This window comes from Cavia porcellus, unplaced genomic scaffold (assembly GCF_034190915.1).
Source record: "Cavia porcellus strain 051 isolate PalLab524CR breed Dunkin Hartley unplaced genomic scaffold, mCavPor4.1 scaffold_8, whole genome shotgun sequence".
In the NCBI taxonomy this organism is placed as follows: domain Eukaryota; kingdom Metazoa; phylum Chordata; class Mammalia; order Rodentia; family Caviidae; genus Cavia; species Cavia porcellus.
In genome coordinates this window covers 57,455,990-57,479,866 of record NW_026947491.1, presented here as the reverse complement: position 1 = coordinate 57,479,866, position 23,877 = coordinate 57,455,990, and the positions used below count along the sequence as shown (strand labels likewise).

The window sequence follows — 23,877 nt, the reverse complement described above, 5'->3', positions numbered from 1 at the left end:
ATAGCATGATACGTGACTTACTCATTGATCTGTCTGATTCTGTTGTGGTTTTATTAGGCAATGGATTCTTCATACAAGAGAAGTGAGTCACATAAATTATAAAACACAAGAAAAATCCATGAATCAACCTCCCCACCGAGAAGAAATGTTACCAGGCTGGGGATGTGGCTGAGTGGCAGAGCACTCACCTAGCATGTGCAAGGCCTTGTGTTCAACCTCTAGCATCACAAAATAGAACAACACCCTCAGTGTCATCAGTCCTGATGCTCCTCTGCATCCCATCCCTTGCCTGCACCACAGGGTCAATGCCATAGCTCTTCTTTCTTTGTCAGATTATCATGTAGGTCTCCCAAGAAGTCTTAGTTAGTTGGGTCAACCTACCAAGCTTGGGTCTTGTTTTGAGCTCTAAAAATGATACTGTACTGGATGTAATTTGTTTCCAAGATCAATCCATATTTTTGTTCATAGGAATCAAACTCAGGACCTCACACTTGCCAGGCAGGCTCTGTGCTGCTGAGCTATAGCCCCAGCCCCTAAGATCAATCCGTGTTCTCTGCTGCCTAATATTCCATTGTTTAAATGCAGCACAACTTTGTTTTATGTCAGTCACTGGGCATTTCTGGTATTCTAATTTTATTACACAAAGTCATAGCATTCTTGGATGTGTCTCTCCATGACCTTCTGTAGGCACTAAGGATACAGGAACTGCATGTGTTTAAGTCTATAAATATTACTATGTGGTTTTCCAAAATAATCAGTTTACATTGCTACTATGTATGAGAATTTCTTTAGCTCTGTATGAAATTGTCAGACTTGTCACTCTAGTGCATGAAAAATGATGTTTGACCTCACTGTGCATTCGTTAGTGAGATGAGTCATTGCTAATAGTTTAATTGCCATACAGTTCACTAGTTTAAAATATACATTCATAGTTTTTGGTGTGTCCACAGAGTTTTCAACCATCACCATCATCTAATTTCAGAACTTCCTGTTATTCCAGCCACATCATCAGTCACTCCCTCTTTGCTCTCTGGCCCATCCCACAGCATCTGCTCTTCAGCTTTGTGTCTACATTTGTCTGTCCAGTGTCCATTTTTAAGTTGCTTTAATAGTCACTTTTCATCTATTGCTTTTGTGTTTCTTCCCTTGTGAAATCCCTCTGTATTTTCACCTATCATATTCTATTTTTGGCTTGTCCTTTTCCTATGACAGAGAACACAGGACTTGAATGTATGTGTGATTGCTTTAATGATTAGTGTTAAAGCCACATGCAGTGATGCAGATCTGTAATCCCAGCTATTGGATTTGTAGCTCAGTGGGGAGCACTCTTGGTTTTGATCCTCAGCACCACCAAAAAAAACTACTAAACTTTGAAGTTAAAGTTACTCTCTGCAGAGAGGGTGGGGTGAAAGGTCACAGCGCAGCGCCTGGGCTGGGGTGGCAGGCAGCGGGGGAGTGCCCCATGTGCACGTGTGGAGAAGCGGTGGTACCCGTGCACCAACAGTATGCGTCTCCACCCTCTCTCTACAGTCCTGGGCTTTTGCAGCCTCCATCACCCCCTCACTCCCTGCTCTAGGCGAGGAGACTGCCTTGGGTTGAGTGACTCGAGTGGAGGGTGCAGAGAGCTCAGAGCAGCACAACAGCATTGAGCGTGGTAGTAACCACAGCTTCTGCAGATGGGGAAGATGAGCTCAGAGATGTAGCACCACCCAGTGTCACACAGTTGTAGAGGTTAAACCAGATCATCTTCCCAGTGAGCTCTAGTGACAAGTTCTACAAGGATATGCTGGAAGTTGGTGAACTAGCAACACTTGCCTATTTCAGTGACACGGCTGTAGGGTGCAGTGTGCTTAGGGTGAATCATTCACAGAACCAGAAGAGACTTTACATCATGACAGTAGGTGCCTTGAACCTTACCAAAGGCTGGGACAAGAACTAAAATGTTAAATCATGTCTTAAATATCTGTGAGAAAGATGGCACTTTCAATAACATCTATCTGCATGTCCAGCAATTGACCTCTAAAAAGTTTGGCTTAGAGATTATTGTGACAAAGAACCACCATTAGAAGAAGTTAGAACCTGCTGATGCTCACGTGCTTCAGAAAAACCTTGAAGTCGCTTCTGGTCAGATTGCAGATGCACAAAAGACAGATAACTGAACAAATTGTAAATGAACTTTCTTGCACTTGCTGTGGCCACATATAAAGAGAGGCCTCCTAATCCCCTCCCCTCTTCATTAAGCACTCTTACCTTGTTCTCGGTCCCCCCTCCCACAGCTTCCTTTTCCTTTAAATTATTAAAAGTTTTAATAATTTCAGGGACTTTTTAAAATAATCATGTTTGGATCATTTCAGTTCTCATTTTTGTGAGGTAGTTGGATTGAAGGAAGAAGATCTGTTTCATAGTTAAGATGTATAACCTAAAAACGAGGTGTCAGATGATCTCAGATTTTTAAACTTTTTTTAAAATGTCCTTCTTTCACATTGAAGGGCAGAGCCTACAAATACTGCTTATTTCAAGAGATAAAAAGATGCAGCAGAAATCTCTTTTCTATACTTCATAGACAAATCTGGTGAATTTGTGGTACTTGAGTTTTTAAAGACTGCGGTATCAGGGCTTTAGCTCAGCGGCATAAGTGCTTGCTTGGCCAATGCAAGATGGCAAGTTCAATCCTCGGTACCAAAAAAAAAAAAAAAAGACTATTTTTGATATACTTAGCTCTAGACATTGCCTTCACTCTACCTTTCGTCCTACTGAGCACTCTCAGAATTTGGACTATTGTTATCCTTGTGAGAAATACTAAGCTTATTTAGGTTTTTAAAGTAATTGATTTTTCTGTTCTTGCTGATAGGTGGGGAAGCTGGGTAGGTAGCGTTAAACACTGGTCTAAGAATTTGAGTTAACCTCCTTTTTTGTTAATGAGTGGACTGGTTGTCACAGGTTTGTTTTTCCTGCTGCTGTTACTAGAGGCACTAACATTTAGAGTGTGAGCTGGTGAAATTTCAAAATTTTTAATACCCCAGCTAGAGATAATAGCCTTTAATTGACCTAAAGAAGTTTATTGTGGTTTAGTTTTTTCTTCTGTCCTATTTCTTCAGTAAGCCCAACAGTATCATAGTGAGTCTAACGTTAGAAGTGGAGTTGAGGGGCTGGGGATTTAGCTCAGCGGCATAAGCACCTGCCTTGCAAGCAGGCAGTCGTGAGTTCGATCCCTGGTACCAATAAAAAAGAAAAGACAAAAAAACAAAAAACAAAGAAGTGGAGTTGATGGCCGGGGATTTAATTCAGTGGCATAAACGCCTACTTGGCAAGCTCGAGGTCATGAGTTCAATCCCCATTACCACCAAAAAAAAAAAAAGAAAACAGAAAAAAATGGAGTTGATGTCTTTACAGATTAATTCCTAAATAAACCTGAAGTAGGTGGGGGGTTTTTTTTTGACATATTTTAAGATACATAAAGGAAATCTTAGATGAACTTGTGGCACAACAAATGCACTTAATGTCAACTAATACAGGCTGTTAAAAACGTTGCCAGTGAGTGTTTGATTATATAGGAAAGAATATCTAGGCTGGAGGCCTTAGCTCAACGGCATTAAGTGCCTGCTTGGCAAATGTGACTTCATGAGTTCAATCCCCAGCACCAAAAAGGAATATCTAGACAGTATTTTTTGAGAATACATAGTTATACTCTTTTACCTGTTGAAGACTATCTCAGATTTGCTTATACTTTGTGCCTACAATTTGATTTTAAGGATTTGGGATTTTTAAAAAAAAGGATTTGGGATAAGAGGAATTAATGAAAAAACTCCTTCTGTTCTTGGGAAGGTAGAAGCATAAAGTGCTAATAGTACAAACATCACTGTGACCTCCTGCCGACAGGATTGGTTTCATACTAGATCATTATCTAACAAATAGGGAGGGTTCAGACAGGTTGATAGCTTGATGAGATGTCTGAAATATTCATGCTTTCCTCCCACTGTGCAATCTTGATACTTGCAATTTTTTAGATTGTCAGTGGTGACTCAAGACACATTCTTCATAGACTTAAAAGCAATGCACAAAGCTTTAGTTTTCTGTCATTTGACTTTAAAAGGAAGTTTGGTTTGTAATGTTTATCCTCATATGTAAAAGTCTCATCTCCAAATAAGCAAAATTACTTTATAGAATGTTTGTATACATTTTATAACCTTAAGGTTTCATTTGGAAATGTGAAAATAACAAAGTAAAATAAACTTCAGCAGTCTCAAGTGCCAGAAAAGTTTTGTAAAGAAACATGGTTGATGAATGAGTCTGTAGGGTTCTACTGTTAGTGAAAATGTAGAGACCATGCTGGTTGGTCTTTGTTATCAGTTGCTTAATCTGAATCCAAGTTTAGAAGAAATACTGAACATTAGGCACCTTTACCTACCTTCAGGGATAAATTTCAGCTTGCTCTTGCCAAGCAAAGAGTGCTTCAGTTACAGAAAGTGTAATTACCATGAAGAATTCAGCCTTTTTGTAAACTTCCAGATATCAAAATAGATTTTGATATATAAATGAATTTTCTGAGACCACATGGCTTCTATTTCTATAACTATTTCACCTGGGCCATCCAAGCGGCCCTGTGAATGTATCCTAAATATAGTTATTAAAAACCAAATAGCTACCTCCCAATTAAGTACATGTTATTTAAAGACAGAAGAAAAATATTCAAGTTTGAAATGAGTAGACTTCTTGTTGTTTTTAGAGTTTCTTTTTTCCACACTACTAAATGACTTAATCTGTATTCTTAGTTTTTGTAAAGGTTTGTCCTCCATCCAGCTGGTGTTAAATAATTCCACCCAGTTACAGAAGGTGTAGATACTGAGCATTGGTTCATATGTCTTTGAGCCAATGAAGACTGATGTCCATTGTTTAGTTGGTTATTTTGACAAATGGTAAAAATAGTCTTGAGATGAATCAGTAATTCTGTTAACTACAAGACCATAGGGTAGGGGCTGGGGATTTAGCTCAGCAGCATAAGCGCCTGCCTTGCAAGCAGGCAGTCGTGAGTTCGATCCCTGGTACCGATAAAAACGAAAAAAGACAAAAAAAAAAAAAAGACCATAGGGTATATCCATCATACTTTCCAAGGGAGATGGTTTTCACTGTGGGGAAAATAGATTAAAATTTTACCATGTGATAAGTTGTATATAGATCTGTAAAACAATCTGTAGATCTGTACAATATACAATTTGTCCAAATTAGTTGTCATTTGTGGGTAAGAGTTCTAAAATATCTCCAAAGCAGTTTTCTCATCAGTTGAAAAGTCCTTCAGAAAGAGAACTATCAGGAAACCATGGTTTGTGGTAGTAGAAAAGAAAAGCTCCCTCAGTTTTTGGAGGCAACAACTTTTAAAGATATTTAGGTGAGGGGCTGGGGGTTTAGCTCAGCGGCATAAGCACCTGCCTGGCAATCAGGTGGTCGTGAGTTCGATCCCTGGTACCGATAAAAGTGAAAAAGACAAAAAAAAAAAAAAGATATTTAGGTGATTACATTTACTTGGTGCAGTTAAAAATTAAATTTTTTAAGTTTAACATTACAGTTGCATCTGAAATAAACTTATGTGATGTTCTGGTTTTTTTTAAGTTACTCTTAGATTTTTTTCCCAAAATATGTTGAGATTCGGCCTGTCAAACATTCCAGGCTTTGATATATCCAGAACTGATTTTCTTACATGGTTTGAGTCATAGTTCAAATTCTGTTGTTTTTCCTCCATAGGTAATTGTTTCTGTTGTATAGCTCTATCCTGGTACCAGTATCCTTTTGTTTTTTAGAGCTGTATAATTATTCGTGTAGGTGCTTCTTTCTGCTTATTTTTAACAGGACCCTAGCCACCTGTGTAAGTAAACTTCTAATCCGCTTTTCAGGTTACCTGAAAAATGTTGGACAGGTATTATCCAATTTCTAATTGGAAAAAACTAGATTTATTCTATAATAAAAATCATTCTGTTAATTTCTCTGCACAGTTGTGTAAGTGCCACTTAGAATTAGCAATTGTCTTTGTTCATGTTTTGTTTTTGAGGTTATTCAAGTGAAATACTTGAAAAACCATTTGTAGCTATTTAAAGTAACTAAAATAAAATGGACAACTCCCTTTATTACACTAGCCACATATGTGCTCCATGCATTCCAACAGCACAGATACCAAACTTTGGGTCAGAAAATTCTACTGGACTAGAATTGCAGCCTATGGGCCAAATCTAGCTTGCTCCGTTTTTGAGGGTAAAGAACCCAGCCACACTCAGCTGTTTATTTAGCCTGTAGCTGCAGAATAGACCTAACAGATTGTACAGGCACAGATCCTAAATATTTACTTTCTGACCTTTTACAGAAAAAAGTTAAAACCCCATGGACCAAGAATCTCAAACTGGGTCATTAGAATCACCTAGAAAACTGAGATACTAATGCTGGGTTCTGCCTCCTGATTCTGAATTAGATGGATATTGGGTATTTAAGCTCCCTTGGTGATTTTAATGTATAGCATTTTCAAGACTTGGTGATCTAGTCTTCCAGGTGCCTTTTCTCCTCTTGACAGTTAACCCTCAAGTGTGGGCTTTGAGGTGAGGTCACCTATATCACATAAGCTTTCCACTGACACCTGGCTTCTAAGGCTCAAGACTGGCATGGTGAGGACTCATGGAAAAGAAGATGGCACTTCTGCAGTCCTTGCTTACTCGTAATTCCTGGGCCCTGAAGCTGCACAGCATTTTTTAGGTTACAGTGTTGGAGAGGGAGTTAGGAAACAGTTCTTTCTGTGACTACTTTTTCTTGGTATTGATGGCCTTGCACAAAGTAGTTCCCATTTCAGGCTGTGTCCATCCTCATTTGGCATCCTCAGAAAGGCATTCTCTCAGTAGTGGCATTTGCAGCAGTGCCTGTGGGGCTCGTTAACTCGGGCTGTCCCAACTGCAGTAAGGGCTGTGAACGGCTGCTGATGCCACGGGTCCCAAAACCACATTTGGCAGCACCGTGGCTCAGATTTCACTGTGCATGGAAGGCCCCTGAGGAGCTTAGTAAAATGCAGACCTTGGCTCCTCAGAGCTAGTGTGGGGCTGAGACAATGCATTTCAAACAGGCTCCCACTCGGCCTTTGAACCGAAAAGCCTTAGACGAGCCTATGCCACGTGTGCCTCAGCAGGCTGTTCATGTCATTGAAAGAGTCACCTCACTAGGCTGGTCTCCATCTCCATCTCCATCTCCATTTCATCTCTAGATTATTCTCCTGGCTTGTTTGTTCTAAAGTACAGCTGGCAGGCCGGCCTGCCTTTTTTGTTTGCTTGTTTCTTTCTTCCTTCCTTTCTTTTTTTGAGACAAGGTCTCACTGTAGCCTTGAACTCTCAGCAATCCTGCCTCAGTCTCCAGAGCGCCAGGATTACAAGCATATGCCACCATGCAAGACTCTAAAGTACTACCTTAATTATGTTACTTCCCCACTCAAAAGCCTTCCATTCTTCTATCCCCTAACATTATTTTATTTACTTTAGGAGGTGAATCTCACTATATTGTCCAGGTTGATATTGAACTCAGGTGATCTGCCTGCCTCAGCCTACTGAGCATCTCAGACTACATGCATGGTACCGTGCCAACTACCTTATGTTCTTTAAAGAACAGACATGCAGTGTGACGTTCATGGCCTCTTCCTGTACGCATCCCAGCCCACCTCCCTATGCTACATTCCTCCCTGTCTGAAAGTTGGTTTCATGAAATCACACAGCCAAGTGTTCTGCTTCCATCCTGTATGCACATACTTTTCATTCCAAACTTGCTCTGCGCTCTTCCCACCTTCCCCATTTCCATGCCTGTCTTAAACTGTCACATTTCAAACGCTGCCATTTCTTTCCTTTCACACCCCTAGTGTTCAGTGGCATGGAGGAGTTAATTTGTGGATTGTACTTTCATTCTGTGGCTCCCTGAACCTTTTATTTTTTATTTTTATTTATTTATTTATTGGTGCTGGGGATCGAACTCATGACCTCGAGCTTGCCAGGCAGACACTTAAGCCACTGAGCTAAATCCCCAGCCCCTACCCTGAACCTTTTACATCGTTAGCATACCAGCCCTGTTTAAATTTTGCCTCGGTCTTACCCTAGTGTGTATTAGGTAACACATTCTTTGGTGTAGGCTTCGGACAGTTCTTATGTAATGTAATGTGATCAATATACACAGTAAGCATATACATTTTAAAAATTCACTACAGTAATGATGGGTGTAATCTTAGCACTCAGGAGGCTGAAGCAAGAGGATTGTAATGAGTCCAAGGCCAGCCTGGGCTACATATTGCGTTCATAGTGAACTGTATAGTTCATGTAGTGAACGATGTAGCGGGAGCCTGTCTCAAAACAGAAAAAAAAAACTTCATTACAGTAAGACATGCTGTGATTAACCCCCTCAGAGTTCCCCTCCTCACTTCAGACATACTTATCCCATCATTCTCGCCACTTTCTGAAACAGTTCTGGAAGTCCTCTTTTGTAAGGTCTTTACATGGTATGATTAATAGTACTGTGAAACTGAGGGGCGTGGAGGACTGCTGCAAGTTTGAGGCCAGCCTGAACCTACACACCAAGACTCTGTCTCAAAAAAACAAAAAAACTGTGAATGCTGCTGCCAAGTGCCATGCAGTGGAAAGGCAGGCTCATAAAACATTACACTGTGTGTTCATCCACCTTATTCACTGGATCTGGCATCATGCAACTTCTGGCTCTTCCCCCAAAGACAAAGTGACCACGAAAGGTAAATGTTTTGAATCAGTTCAGGCCATTGAGGCAGCCACAGCAGTGCAACTGATAATATGAAAGGGAACTTCCAGCACTGCTTCAAAAAGTGGCAAGAAGGATAAGTGTTCAGTGCTAGGAGGAGTATTTCAAGGGGAATTTAAAGATTCGCTGTTCTGGTTTTTTCCACTATACCCTGTAAGTGGTATTTAATCTGAACTGAGCAACTTGTCCTGTGACTTTGATTCTTGATTTACTATATTGTTGGTTTCCATTCCAAACCTGTTTCACAGAAGTCGTCTTCAGAAGGAACTACTAAGTGTTTGTAGCATTTGACCCTCACTTTTAAGGCTCTATAATACCAAACACAATGCTCCATAGGTTTCATATGCATTCAGTTTAACCATTTCCTTTAGATACTAGATGAACATTCTGGCTGATTTTCAAGCTCCCTTTCCCAGTAGACTAAGAATGGTATTATCCTTATCATAACCATATGCCTTTGCTTTTTTTCCCTAGAGAGGTGGCAGTAATTTGACTTGGCGATCTGATATCTTGGTGGAATATCAAGGAGAAGGCCGCAATGTCACTGACCCAACCTGTCCATCTCTGAGTCCTGGAGTATCTGTGAGTAGTAGCTTGCACTGACTTAGACAGCTTTCTCACTACAGTTCAGCTAGGGCAAGTGTTGAAACACTTGAGTATCGCTGTTTTGTCATCTGACTGTGGGGGTTTAGATTGACAAAGGTAATTCAGTAATCTGAGAATGCTGCTGCTGGCCTGTCATCAGAATGCATACTTTGATGTCTTTTAGTTATGTAACAGATTCATGAATCTGCCCAGATTCTTAGCAGTTCTCTTCCTCTTTCCTACTCCTCCCAGCAGCAGTACCATTTCCTGTTAGGGATGGTATCACAGGCACCTGATAGACAGGATTCCCATAGTGATGGCCATCATGAGTGTCTTGCATTGATGGCAGGCCAGGCAGGTCATGAAGGTGGTACCAGCCAGGCTGGCCACTCTTTGGAGAATAAGAAGTAGAGTTTCATTTGAATTTGACTCTTCTGATACCAGAAGTGGTGACGCAGTAAAGGACTAACCCACAGTGGAATAACAGAGCCTGTGGAAGATAGGATGAAATGAGCTGCAGTTAGGTCATATGTGGTAACAACACTCTTAAGTAACTTACATGACTGGTGTGTGGCTATAATCCCAGCATGTGGGAGGCTGAGAGCAGATCATGAGTTCAAAACCAGATTGGGCTACATGATGAAAGCTTGTCTCAAAAAAATGAATGACTTAAAGCCTCATTCTAGATTAGAGTGGGCATTGTTGATTGGTGTCCAAAATTGGTCGGTGTGGCTGAAATTGAGATACAGGGAATGCTTCCATCACAATAAATGTTTACATTGGTGACAGTGAGACATTTTGGCTAATAATGAAAAATACTGGCTGGGGATTTAGCTCAGTGGCATAAGCGCCTGCCTGGCAAGTGCGAGGTTGTGAGTTCAATCCCTGGTACAAAAAAAAAAAAAAAAAACGGAAAAATACTGATGCTTACTATTATAAATGAATGTTTGTAAATGAATGAGTGTAGCTCATGTGACAAAATACCAATACTATGTATGGTTTGAATTCTGGACTCCTAAAATATAAATTGCCAGAAGAAATTTGGGTAATAAGACCCTAAGAGTTTTGAAGTTGTCATTGTCCATAAATCAAGTAGAGGTAAAAGATTTGTGGCAAGGCAGATGAAATGACTGGATTAAGCATCAATTCCTTTAACAAGAGGTATCTTGAAGACAACCACATTAAAATGATCCTGATGAATATTAAATCACATGTAAAATTTCTTAAGTAAAACTTAATTTTAAATAAGTCATTTATTTATCTGCAGATGAATCCACAGAGCTCATTTTAGCTTTTTTTTTTTTAATCTTTTTGGATAGTTCCTAATAGTCCTTGAAGTGACTCATTTGCTCATTACAACTAATTCTTGGCAGGAGATTAGCAGACAGGGTGACAACAACCTTTGAATGGCAGAGTCACATATTTTCCTCATCCAGTAAACCATCAGTAAAGAAAAGCACCTCCCTTCCTTTTTTGACTCAGTGGGTCTCTGGAAGCTTTCCTCATCTCTGTCCCATTGTACATCTGGCTTCAGCCAACTCACTTGCCCCTGTAAGCAGCTAGGTTTTTGTTTCCCTGGAAGAAGGGTCCTCATTTAACTTTATAAATGTGTCTACAGCAATGTTTCCCAGACTGTATTTGTGAAGATGCATACAACAACACCTATGCTTGTGTGAGGACAATGTCAGCACTGTGGAACTTACAGTACTGCGAGTTTGATGACCAGGAGGTAAGAGGGACGTGTCCCATCCCCTTGTTGTTGTCCTGCCTTACTGGGTGGGTTTACCACACAAGTGCAGTTCCCAGGGTGCTCCCTAGGGAAGATGAGGTGTCCCTCTCTACACCCCAGCTTAGGTCTCCTCAGTTAAGAGAGTTCCTTAAGGCCATGGTTATTTCCCTAAGCATGATGCTTCTGAATGAGGTTTCTGCTCACACCACCATCCAGTTCCTTGATAGCTGGGTAAAAGTAAAGCACCGCAACTTTAATGGAGGTGAGAGGAACTGGAGTATTTCCTCGAAAGCTGACCAGCAGCTGACTTATTCAGAAACTCCTGTTCCCCTCACTACAGTCCTGTGCTTCTCTCTTTGGGCAAGGGCAAAGGCCCCAGAACTTCATCCTTGGGAGAAAGTGGCTTTTTGGCCAACAGAGACTAGTGTAGGTTATCTGAAGGAGCTCATAGCTCCAGTCCCTGGTGATCTCATATCAGCAGCATGTGCTCACCCGCCTGGTCCTACTCCCCATCTAACCATAAGGGGAGGTGTTTGCCTGCATTTCTCATGCAGCTCAGGAACATGTTGGGCCACGAGCAAGAGTTTCCCTCCAACTCGGCTTTTGTTCCTCCCTTTTCTATAATGTTTGTCAGTCTGATAGCTAGATGTGGTGACCTGAGGGCAGCTACATGACGCCATAGTAGGCACCATTTGCCTGTGACTTCTAGATTGTCATTGGACTTCACTTTTTAAAAAGCCATGCCTTCAAATGTTAACTCTCACTGTTTATGACTAAGTCCTGTTTCTGAGGCCATGCCAGCAAGTTCCTATCTGTGTCCTGTGCTGCAACTACAAGAGGGTAGTGTCCTCCCCGTGCTTTCCCAACTGCCTGAAAGAACAGGGTGTGCAGGTGGCCCCTCCCAGCTTGGGGCCATCGACCCATAGTGCACCAGGCACAGATGCACTATGTCTCAAGTAGAGTTGGCCTCCCTGAGGACCTGAAGATGAGACCATAGTCCACTGGACTTTGGTTTATCTCCCTCCTCCCTTTGCATTTCAGAATAACTCACATTATGAGTATCTGTTCAAAAATAACCTGGCCTTTTTTCTTTCTTCCATTCTCTAGGTGTTTGTAGAAGTCTATAATCTGACTGCAGACCCAGACCAAATCACTAACATTGCTAAAACTATAGACCCAGAGCTTTTGGGAAAGATGAACTACCGGTTAATGATGCTACAGTCCTGTTCTGGACCAACCTGTCGTACTCCAGGGGTTTTTGATCCCGGGTAAGCTTCTTGTCTCTACTTCACCTGGTTGTCTCTAGTGGTTCTGATCTTCTGGAAGAGGAGGGAGCGTGATGGCTCATTTTTCCTTGGAGTTGCTCTGGAGTGGGAGTGCTCTGTGTCTACTTGAAAGCTTGGCTCTTCGCGGCCGTCTGCTGCTTCAGCTGCAGGCACAGCCCTACTTCCCTGTGTGAGACACTTTCTCTTCTGCTGTGATTCTTGTCATGGTACAGCTCAGTGACACCTAGGCTTCTTGAAGCTTTAACACTGTTCCCACAGCTTCCTCAACACCCTAGTTGTAGAAAGTTGAATATTTATAGTAAGTTTAATATTTTAAATGTATGTAAGATTAGGTGTAAACTAATACATATATAAACCTTCCATACATAGAGCTATCAAAGATGTCTGTCTCTGCCAAGCCAGGTTCATTCTACTTGTACCTCTTACATAGTAGCTTGTCAGCAGGATGCTGGTGGACAGTGTATTATGCATTTGAGCTAGTAAGGTAAGAAGACTGTCACTTGAAGATTGTGAGGTTAAAAATCAGAGTGTCACTGGGAAAGCATTATTTCAGTTCTTACATGACACTATAGGAAAAGGAATTCCTGTACTAAGTTGACGGAAAGCTATAATTTATTTAACCATATTCATGTTAAAATTTTGAAACATAGCCACACACATTGCTTTACATATTGTTGATGGCCACCTTTGCATCTCAACAGTACAGCTGAGTTGTTGAGACACTGTGTAGCTGTACTTCCCTAAAATATTTATGATCTAGCCCTTTATTAAAATGTCAGCCAATCACAACTCTAAAATAATAAACATCCCACAATTTTGTTTTTAAGACGGTAAATTGCAGTGTCATTTTTCACCCACACTGGCCAGTGTAATTCTTCACATGTGCCAAGTCCCAGCCTCCAGTTACCTTTCAGCATTTACTCTACATTCCCCATTGAACGGTAAAATCAGTGCGTTTTTCATTTTGTGCTATGCATTTAACATGAATGCCATGCTACTTTATTGGCAGCCAGAGAGGAGGCTATCTATATTCATCAGCCAGATTCAGACACATCTGAGGTACACACTTGTGTTCCTTTCTGCCAGTCTGAGTATAAGCAGGGGGCTGTGAAAAAACAAAATCTAGCTGTTCTCTGCCACCTTTCAAGATTAACCTTAGGTTTTTCTCCTCTCAGCTTACACTACATAACCTTAATGCTTGCTGGCTTACAGTCATGAAAATGTTCTTTTAAGTCCTCATGTTTTGTACTAGACTTTCCCAGGGTCTTCCCATCTGGTGATCTGTTCCTTTTATATCCCTTCTTGCTAGTTTTCTTACTAATGTCCTAATGAAGTACTTAGTGACTTGTTAATTCATGTGACGTCCTCATTTTCTCATCTCCAGATACAGGTTTGATCCTCGTCTTATGTTCAGCAATCACGGCAGCATCAGGACACGACGGTTCTCGAAACATCCTCTGTAGTGACAGTGTGTGGCCTCCCACAGTCGGATCCCTGCACACCTCTCTCTGATGAAGTGAGCATAGTAGGTGTCTGTAGGTCATCTTTGAGAACACACCTGGAAGAGCTTTGGACTGGCTGTTTTAAGTCCTGTTTGAAAAGCAACCTAATCAGTTGACTTCCTTGTGCAACTTGTTAAACTGTGAACTCTGTCCACGAGTCAGGAGTGACTTTCCTCAGTCTTTCCCTCAGATGGTACTGAACTCTCCTGAGTCTTTGTTCCCGCTGTATCATTTCTGTTCTGGGGCCACAATTCTTGATTATCCCCTGTGTGGTCAAAGTCTGAATTTGTGAGTCCATTCAGGGAAATGGCAGTACTTTAGGACAAAAAAGAAGGAAACTTGTTATATAGCCTAACCTAAAAGCAAAGGATATGCATAACATTTCAGACTGAGCACTCAACTGTCAAAAATACTAGCATCACCTGGCTTGAGGAATAACCATCAGAGCTGAATCATCTGATTAAGAATAAGTTCCATTGTTTTTAAATAAGTAGAGATGCATTGTTTATAAAAATCTATCACAGTGGGATAAATTAAGGTAGCAAATTCAAAACTTGTTAGCCAAATTCTGTTTGTTGCTTTAAGGTTGTGGGCTGATGCTGTACAAGTGGCTCCTGAAGGCAGTGAATGTCTACTTTCCAGTGGCCGCCAATCCCATGAGGGCCAATCAACACTGGTAGTATTAAAGAAGCATCTTTTGTTTTGAGACTTCCTCCTTGAAACAGGCTGAGGAGATTGGGGAGAAAGAAGAGCCCTTTTGTTTGCTGGGAGCCTAGATAGGGCTCTTGGGTTGACAGGTAGGTTTGGACACTTATGAAGTGCCTGGCCTGCAGTGTCGGTGCCATGTGTGAAGTCATTTTGACTATCTACATTTTGCTGTCATTCTCTTGATTCAAGATTCACAAATTGCTTCTAGTTGATACAAAGTATCAACTACTTCACCCCAGCTTACTCCTTTTCAGACAGGTTCTTCCAGAGTTTTTGGAGTCTTAAAATATAAAATGAGGACTCTAGTAATCCTGTGTCAAGTCAGATCTGTTCGATTTTTCTGTTTAGCCCACATTTTTGTTTCTTGGCTTGAAAACTAATTTCATTTCCAACATTTGCTTCACAAGAATGCTAATTGGTGGTACAGACAGGAGGGGAGAAAGTCATGGCTTATAACCTGTTCACTCAGGCAATATGAGATTTTAGCTTTATTGAAGGCCTTCTGTCAAGCTTTAAGCACTTTGTAGGACATGGCCACAAGGATCTTTTCTATTAGAATTCCAGACAGCCATGTGGGTTTAATAGCCATTGGGTTTATCACTTTACCTCATGTCTCCCCAGCAACTGTGGTAATTATCTAGAGCTGAGAAAGCAAGTGGAAAGAACACCTCTGCTGTGAACATTTGAAAAGTCTCCTCCAGTGTAACTAAAAGCAAACTACAATGTTGAATATGGGTATTGGCTTTATTCTCCACTTTTACATTTTTGGACAACTTTGACATTAATGAAAGTTGGCCACAGTTATTCCCAAATAAAAAGAAACCATCTCTTATCAGGTCTTGTACTATGATGTCATGTTATTCAGTTTTATGAAAGCAGGTGAAGTCATGAGGGTGACCCAGGCCAGTTGCCAGCAGTGTCTGTGCCACAGAGCTCTTACATTCAGCTCACATGTTTCAGTGGTAGAGTGTGGCAGGGCTCTCTGTACTCTTAGTTTTGGGACCTTTCTCCTAGTCTTGGAGTGAAGAGATGTCAGTTTATGTCTTCACAGACTGTAAAGTGCACTGATGTTTCCAGAATGTTTATGAGGGACCCACTTCCAAGGGGTTCACTTTGTTCTTAATTCTGATTTAGATTTTGATTGTTTTCCCTTTTAAGAAGGTTGGGTCCATGTCTGTCGTTGCTTTTCAGTGAAGAGGACTGTAAGTCATTCAGATGAACAGAAAGCCTTAGGAATGAAAAGAGATTTTGCCTTACATGATTTCCTGTTACAAAACTGTCCCTCACATTCAGTTTCATGGTAAAGAACACATTTTACGTATCTTCAAGCTTGACCAGCGGTGCTGTTGCAAACACATTTTAATTGACAACATTGGAATTTTTGTACAAAATGATAACCATGGGAGTTTTACCTTAATCTGTAAAAAAGAAAAAAAAAGTGCTAAATTTCTAAGTGTCTAAATTAAGGATTAAAGCTTTTTAATGAAACATGAGTTGCCCTAGAATCCTTAAGAGAAAGCAAAAGTTATTTCAACTGACCCACCAATAGAATTAGATGCGCATATTTGGTTTCTTAGGTTTTTCCACCTCTTGATTCCCACCAAATTGTGTAAAGTCCTATGTTTATGCATCATCTGTTACAAGTTATTCCACCCTGGATCTGTGTCATCTCAGCCATTTCACTTAGAAAGTGCTCTTCAAAGGACCCTGTTCACTGCTGCACTTTTCAATGAATTAAAATTTATTTCTGTTCTAGTGAGAATGTGTCCTTTGTTTTAGTCCACAACTAGTAACATCACAAGGTTCTTTTTATTTTTGATGCTGTTTGTTTTATCATTCACCTATAGTAAAAGTGGCCCATTTCCCATACTGACTCTAGGTCTACCTAATCTTACATTGTCCTATTGATTGATAAACCCCGAATAAAGCAATGTAGCCGAGTGTTCCCAGTTAGGTCAATTTACAGCCCTGGAAGGGAAAAAAACCTTGTCTTGACTGGCTTTCAAGTAGACAAGCTCATCTTCAAAGATTTTGCCCTCATGTCCTCGTTTGCTTCATTGCCTGACAATGAAAGGACTTTTTACAGGGGTCAGCTGACTTCTTTCCTAAAGCGGGAGAGAGCTATTTAGGCATAGTGGCCCTCATCCAGCACTCTGGGAAGCAGAAGCAGGAGGATCACAAGTCCAAGTCCATCTTAAGACTACAGTTTTGTGAGACTATGTCTCAAAAATTGGGGAAGAGGGCGGAGTGGTAAGCAGCAGCAGGTCAGCCTCTCTCAGATTCAGAATCCAGACACAAATTTAATGTAGAAAAGGAGTGAAGTGGATCCCTGGGACCCAGAAAGGATCTGAGGAGAATTGAAGCCCACAAGGAAGCTCCATAGGAAAAGAAGATAACAAGCTGCACTTTTCCCTGACTCCTGGCATATGGTGTAAGAGAGGAGGCTAGAGATTGAGTTTTCGGCGCGATAAAAGAGAATATAAAGTGCGGCTGGGGATTTAGCTCAGCGGCATAAGCACCTGCCTTGCAAGCAGGCAGTCGTGAGTTCGACTCCTGGTACTGATAAAAAAGAAAAAGACAAAAAAAAAAAAAAAAGACTATAAAGTAAAAATAGCCTTTACTCCTTGAACGTGGAGAGCACTCCATGACTGCCTGTGGCCTGGCTTTCTCTGCCTGAACGTGGAGAATGGGATCTACATATAACCTCTGACCGGGGGTGGTGCTTAGGGCGGGCATTGATGAAGCTGGAGGAGCTGATTGGAGTTTTCTGTGCGCGCAAACAGGAAGGGGAGTTGCAATGAAGGCTGAGGAAGAAGCCGGAAGTGGTAGGAGGTCCTGCTTTGGCCTTCTGCCACTTAGACGGCCGGCATAACTGTACAGTAATTTATTCTAAGGCAAGAGCCTTTCACAAGCAGTGAAGGTGGGTGACAGCAGAGGCTTTCACAGAGAAACAGCAGTAGGATGGAGCGTTGGATGCTGTAAACTACAGTCACTGGTGAGTGACAAATGTTTGGGTTCTCTCTAGAGAGGGAACCTGGCCAGATGCCATTTTGGGGAGACGCCAGCTAGACCTGGGACTCGGCAACCATGGGCTGGCGCCCTCTCAGGGCTCCCAGTGACTAGGTAAAGAACAGCCGTGGGAGACATCAAGGGTCAGCAAGCAGAGGTCGGGCCAGCAAGAGACACTAGAGTGTTGTAGGCCGAGCAGTTTGGGCCCCAACCCCACAACAAGGATCAGCCTGAACGTTGTGGAATTACAAGAACCAGAGTCAATATCCCACCCTATTCCTACTCTGGGCTTCCTGGGATTATCTAGTACCCAGCCCTATTCCTACTCCAGGCTCTCTGGAATCGCCCAGTACTTATCTGGGCTGTGTCTGTCTCCCTTTATCTACCAGAGACAGCAGAGATACACTCTGAACTGGACCCTAGCACAATTCTGTAGACTCCAGAAGATAACCACAGGCTTGAAATCTCAGATCTCTTTTTTTTTATTGTTTGTATTTTTTTGGTTTTGGGGTTTGTTTGTTTTCTTCTTGTTTTTGTCTTTACCAGTTTCCAAAAGCTTGCATAATCTTCCTTTGTCCTTCAGCCTTGCTTCTAATCTTTTTATTTTTACCTCATCCCTTTTAAATTTTCTCCCCTGAGGGTAAAATCACTCTACTAAGGGGATATTTGCTGTCTCTAATTTTCTGATTTAGTTTTTGTTATATGACTCTTGTTCCTTTAGTTAAACGTGGCAGATTAACAGTTGACACAGTTTGGTGTTTTCTAGACTGCACTCAATGCTATTACTATAGATTCTGCTACTTTGGCCAAGGTGACAACAGTTGTAGTCAGTTATTCTTTCATGTATACCAATACTGAGATTGTTGAGGGGCATAAACGATACCATAGTCTGTCACCAAAGAACCGGCTACTAAGCCAAATAGGCAGCAATTTCTCATCCCTAATAAACTGAAGAGGCAGGATCTTGGGACAAACTCAAAAGCAAAAACCAGCTACGCCTAGAAGACATCTCTAAAAAGCCATTTTCTAACAGATTTCAATACTAGTAACAAAGCTACCTATCATATGCAGTTTACAAGCATCAACACAGAAAACAAATTTTTAAAAATAGGAAATCAAGATGCAGCCCCAGACCTCCAGCTCACCCCCAAGGCAAATCCAGAAGCCATGGAAGTGGAAGAAATCAAAAGCCACCCACACCTGAACTTTCTGAAATGGTAGCAGTGGAAGTAACATAGCAGATAAATGAGGCTCTAGAAAAAAATTAATCATTTCACAGATAACCAAGGAGGAGATGACCATAATGAAGGACATGGTTAGTGAATATAGAGTACATACAGATTTTAAAAGACATTAGGAAAGTAATGGAAACCATGAATGCCCAAAATAAGAAAAAGCTTGATTCCATGAAACAGATTCAAACAGGTATCCAAGAGATTGAAAACTTAAAAGTATATGTAGGGTGGGAATAATGGCACACACCCGTGATCCCATCACTCAGAAGACTGAGGCAGAAGAATTGCTGTGAGTTCATGGCCAGCCTGAACTGCACAGCAAAACCCTGTGGCAGGGGCAGGGGGAAGTATATAAAACAGTCAACTAATGTGCAGACAGAATATCAGATCTAGGTTTGCATTAGCGATCAAATGGAAGCTTAAAAATAGCAAGGGGTCACAAACCCAACAGCTAGGTGATGCAGAGTAACATAAGATTGCTAGGAATCAATGAAAAGTCCGAAGATAGTACAAAAGACTTCAGAAAGCAGTTCAAGGCACAAGCTCTGGCACAAACACCTGCCTGGCAAGCACGAGGTAGTGAGTTCATTCTCTGGAACCAAAAAACAATGTCCTGTTCACAGCAGACAGAGCGGTAAGCAGCAGGAAAAACAACTCCTGAGAGTCACTATGCAGATGCTGGAGTACAGCATTGTGAGAAAGACAGGAAGGTGGGAAGTGGGTCCCCTGGACCCATGAGGAATCTGACATGTGAATTAAGTCCACAGAGAGAGTGAAAAGAAAAACTTCAACAAAGGAGGTGGTAGCCAGCAGCGCTGTCTCCCTGAGATGGGACTCACTGTCTAAGAGGAGCAGCTAATGCATGGTCACAGTGATATAACACCTGGTCATCCCTGAGGCCTCTGCAGAGAGAGGCATCAGTGGAAGGGAGCAGCAGACGTGGAGGACTTCACTGGCTGGCAGTGAGGGCAGGGGATTTAGTCCTCCCATAGGAGAGGGCAATTAGCCTGGAGCCATCTTGGAGATAGGCTGGCTTAGTTTGGAACCCTGAACTGATGCCAGCTTGCCAGGCAGGCACTTGTGCTGCTGAGCTAATGCCCTGGGCCTCATCTAGCAGCTCCTAGCTGGGCCCAGATCCATGGAAATTGCTTGGACTGCGGCAAGTTCAGTGAGTTTGATCTCAGGGCAGGCCTGCGGAGATTATCTACTACCCTACCAATAGGTACTGCTGGTTTTCCTGGATAGATCAGCACTGTTCAAGACTCATTTCCACAGGTTGCCTACTAGTGAAACCAGAAAGAATCCTGGAAATGTACTGTTAAGTTTTTTTTCCTCCTTTAATTTTTCTATTTTTTTCCTTTTTCTCCTTCATTATTTTTATGAATGTGAAAGTGGTTCCTAACCTCTTTGTGTATGTGATTCTGTTCTGTTCCTCATTTTATCTCTTCCATCTCTCTTCCTTCAGTCTTCTTTACCAGTTTTCAAAAGTTGGCATGAACTCCCTTTTGTCCTCTAACCTTCTAATCTCTTCCTCTTCTTCCACTTCTCTATTTTCTCCTTAATCCATTTTCAAGTTTAACCCTGAGGGCAAAGTTAACACATTAAGGGCTTCCTACTGCATATAATTATCTGGACTGTTTTATATTTTGTTACATAATCACAAATCTCATATGGTTAACAATTGCAAATTAAGGGTTAGCTGTTTCTCATTTTATAGGCTGTTTGATGCTATTGGTAGCACTATAGCCAAAATTGACATAGTTGTAAACAGCTATTGGTCCTGGTATTACATGACTGAGACTGACTAAGGGTCACAGAAAATGTTGTGGCACAGTGCCAGAGAACCAGGAATAGACCAAACAAGCAACAATTTCTCATCTCCAACAGACTGAAGAAGTAAGATCTTCCAACATATTCAAAACCCAAAAGTCAGCTACACCTGGAAGATAACTCGGAGAAGTAGTCATCACCCAAGGGTCCTAAATACCACCAATAAAGCAACTCACCATAAGTAACTTACAAGTATCATCCCAGGAATTACAATTAAAAAGGAAAAGAAAATGAGAAGACAAGCAAAATGTAACCCCTGACATCCAGCTCACCAAAGGCAAATTCAGGGACCAATAGGTGGGACAATCCAAAATCCCTCTTTGTGTATGTGATTCAGGGCTCTCTGAAGTAGTAACGACAAAACAATTGAAAGAGACTCTGGAAAAAATGAAATCAGAAATAATCTCTCAGCTAACTTACAGAGATTACCAAAATACACACCATGCTTAGTGATGTTAGAGCAGACACAGACAAAAAGATGAGCTGAAGAACATTATGGAAGCTCAACTTAGGAAAGAAATGGAATCCATAAAGCAGTTTAAAGCAGATATCCAGGATGTCTCAGTTACTTTTCTCTCTCATTGGGACAAAACACCCAAAACCCAAATGAAGGGAGGAAAGGTTTATTTAGCTTATAGTTTCTGTCCATAATCAGATGGCTCAAAGGCAGGGTGGCATGGCACTGGGCAAAGCAGGAGCTAGCAAAAGCAGCCAGAGCAAAAAAGAGGGGAAATAAGCCTGTTCTCTTGTTATATTGTATACCAGCTACCCTTCCCCTCCAGGGCAGGTGCAACACTCACAAAAATCTCTGTGCCCTCCTCTTGTACAGGATGAGGATATTTACAAAGTAAGAACCCTGGATCCCTGCTGAGTCTCTTAGTTAAACTTCTACACTTCTCAAATTGACACTGTCAACCATAACAGAAGAATAAAGACTCCATTGAAAGAGCCCAGGATTGGGGCTGGAGGTTTAGCTCAGTGGCATAAGTGCCTGCCTTGGAAGCAGGCAGTCGTGAGTTCGATCCCCGTACCGATAAAAAGGAAAAAGACAAAAAAAAAAAAAAAGAAAGAAAGAGCCCAGGATTTAGCTCAGTGGCATAAGCACCTGCCTGACAAGTTCAAGGCTGTCAGTTTGATCCCGGTACCCAAACAAATAAAAACAAACCAAACAAAACTCCATTGAAACTATTCAAAGCAGATTAGGCCAATGTGAGGACAGGATCTCAGATATTAAAGACAGGCTTGCATTTAGCAACCAGAAAAAGAAAGATTTCTCAAAACTAGCAAGGAACCATGAGAAATCAATCCAGCAGCAGCAGCTGCTAGATGAGACAAAGAAAAATAATAAGGTTAATTGGAGTCAATGAACAAGCAGGAGATACCACAAATGACATAAAAAATGTGTGCAGACATCATGACAGAAAACTTTCCTGGTAGAGAAAAAAATAATTTAACATACAGATAAACAAGTCATATAGAAACCCATTAGCGATGATCAAAAAAAATCTACAGCCAGGCATATCATAGTCAAGATTCCAGAAATTCAACAAGAGTAAAATCCTAAAAGCTGTTAGAGAAGAAAAAAAATCACCTCTAAAAGAAAGCCCATCAGAATTATGGCTTCTCAGCACAAACCCTCAAGTCAAGGAGAGCTTAGAGTGAAGTATTCCAAGTTCTAAAGGAAAACAACTTTCAACCCACATTGATATACTCTGCAAAACTTCAAAACTAATGGAGGAATAAGATACTTACATGACAACATCTGAGGAAATTTATGACCACCAAACCAAACCAGTCCAAAAGGACATTTTAGAAAGAAATAATAAGGACTACAACTCCATGAACCCCAAAAGAAGGAATTCTCCAGGGAAGGCAAACAATTAGAAAGAGGGAAGTAAAAGAGGAGGAGGTGCCAACAACAGGAAAATACCATGACAAGCATACCAGCTATAATCATCAAAGTTAATGATCTCAACCAATCAAAAGACACAGACTGCATAATGGATCAAGTAGCAACATCCAACAATATGCTGCATACAAGAAACATTTAATTCAAAAAGAAATTCATTGACTGAAAGTCAAAAGGTGAAAAACAATAATCTATGTGACAGGAAACCAGAAAAAAGCATCAATAGCATTGTGTTTGCAGACAAAGTGAATTTCAAGTCAAGATCGATTAAGAGAGATAAAGGAGGTCACTACATCCTCATAAAGAGAACAATCTAAGAAGAGATAACCATCATAAATATATGTGCAACAAATAGCAGTGCACCCCACTATATAAAACAATTACAGACATGAAAAGTCAAATAAGCCCTAATGCAATTAATTGTATTGGTAGACCTCAATACCCCACTGTTATAAAAAGATCAACTAGACAAAAAAATCAATAATGAAATATTAGAACTAAATCAGAGTTTTGAACAAATGGATTTAGATGTCTATAGAACATTCCACTCCACATCAGAATACACATTCTTCTCAGCTGCAGATGGGGCATTCTCCAAAATAGACTATGTACTGGCTCATAGAATATATTTAAGTAAATGCAAAGACATGGAATTTATCTCATGCATGCTATGAGACCACAGTGCAATGAAATTGGAAATTCATGACAAAAAAAAATCACAAGAACTTCATAAACACATGGAAATTAAATAGCACCTTACTGAACAACCAATGGATCACAGATGAAATTAAAGAAGAAATTAAACAGTTTTTTTTACAGTTGAATGATGACAATACAACATACCATAAATTGTGGAACACAAAAAAAATCAGTTTTAAGAGGGAAATTTATAGCAGTTAATACCCATATCAAGAAAACAGAGCAAATACACATAAACAACTTAATGTTTAATCTCAAACTTTTAGAAAAAGAAGAGCAGGCTAAGCCAAAAGCTCATATGAGGGAGGAAATTATAAAGATCAGAGCAGAAATTAACACACTGGAGACAAAAAAAAAAAAAAAACGAATTGAAGAGCTGGTTCTTTGAAAGATTAAATAAAATTGACAAACCCTTAGCCATCCTTATCAAAAAAAGACTCAAATCCATGCAATTAAGAATGAAATCACAACAGATGCTGCAGAAATCCAGAAGATCCCCTGTACTTACTTTGAAAGCTTATATTCTAGTAAGCCAGAAAATATGGAAGAAATGGAGAGTCCTAGATACATACGAATTATCAAAGCTAAATCAAGAAAATATAAAAAT

General features: G+C 40.8%; 1 protein-coding gene, 1 non-coding gene and 1 pseudogene across 2 annotated transcripts in view; all 3 read left to right on the top strand.

The window, feature by feature from the left end:
- The window catches only part of Gns (glucosamine (N-acetyl)-6-sulfatase), a 40,522-nt gene extending 24,172 nt beyond the window's left edge, over window positions 1-16,350 (top strand). The window contains exons 11-14 of the mRNA XM_003476111.5: window positions 9,253-9,360; window positions 10,982-11,092; window positions 12,200-12,360; window positions 13,763-16,350. Coding sequence (XP_003476159.1) covers window positions 9,253-9,360; window positions 10,982-11,092; window positions 12,200-12,360; window positions 13,763-13,841 — 459 coding nt within the window. The 3' untranslated portion in view covers window positions 13,842-16,350. The remainder of the gene's footprint in view (window positions 1-9,252; window positions 9,361-10,981; window positions 11,093-12,199; window positions 12,361-13,762) is intronic.
- LOC106028937 (N-alpha-acetyltransferase 50-like) lies at window positions 61-9,246 on the top strand (annotated as a pseudogene).
- Window positions 10,037-10,170, top strand: LOC111753307 (small nucleolar RNA SNORA1). The gene has a single exon (XR_002788126.2). It is a non-coding gene; the product is annotated as a small nucleolar RNA SNORA1 (small nucleolar RNA).
- Window positions 16,351-23,877: the final 7,527 nt, after the last annotated feature.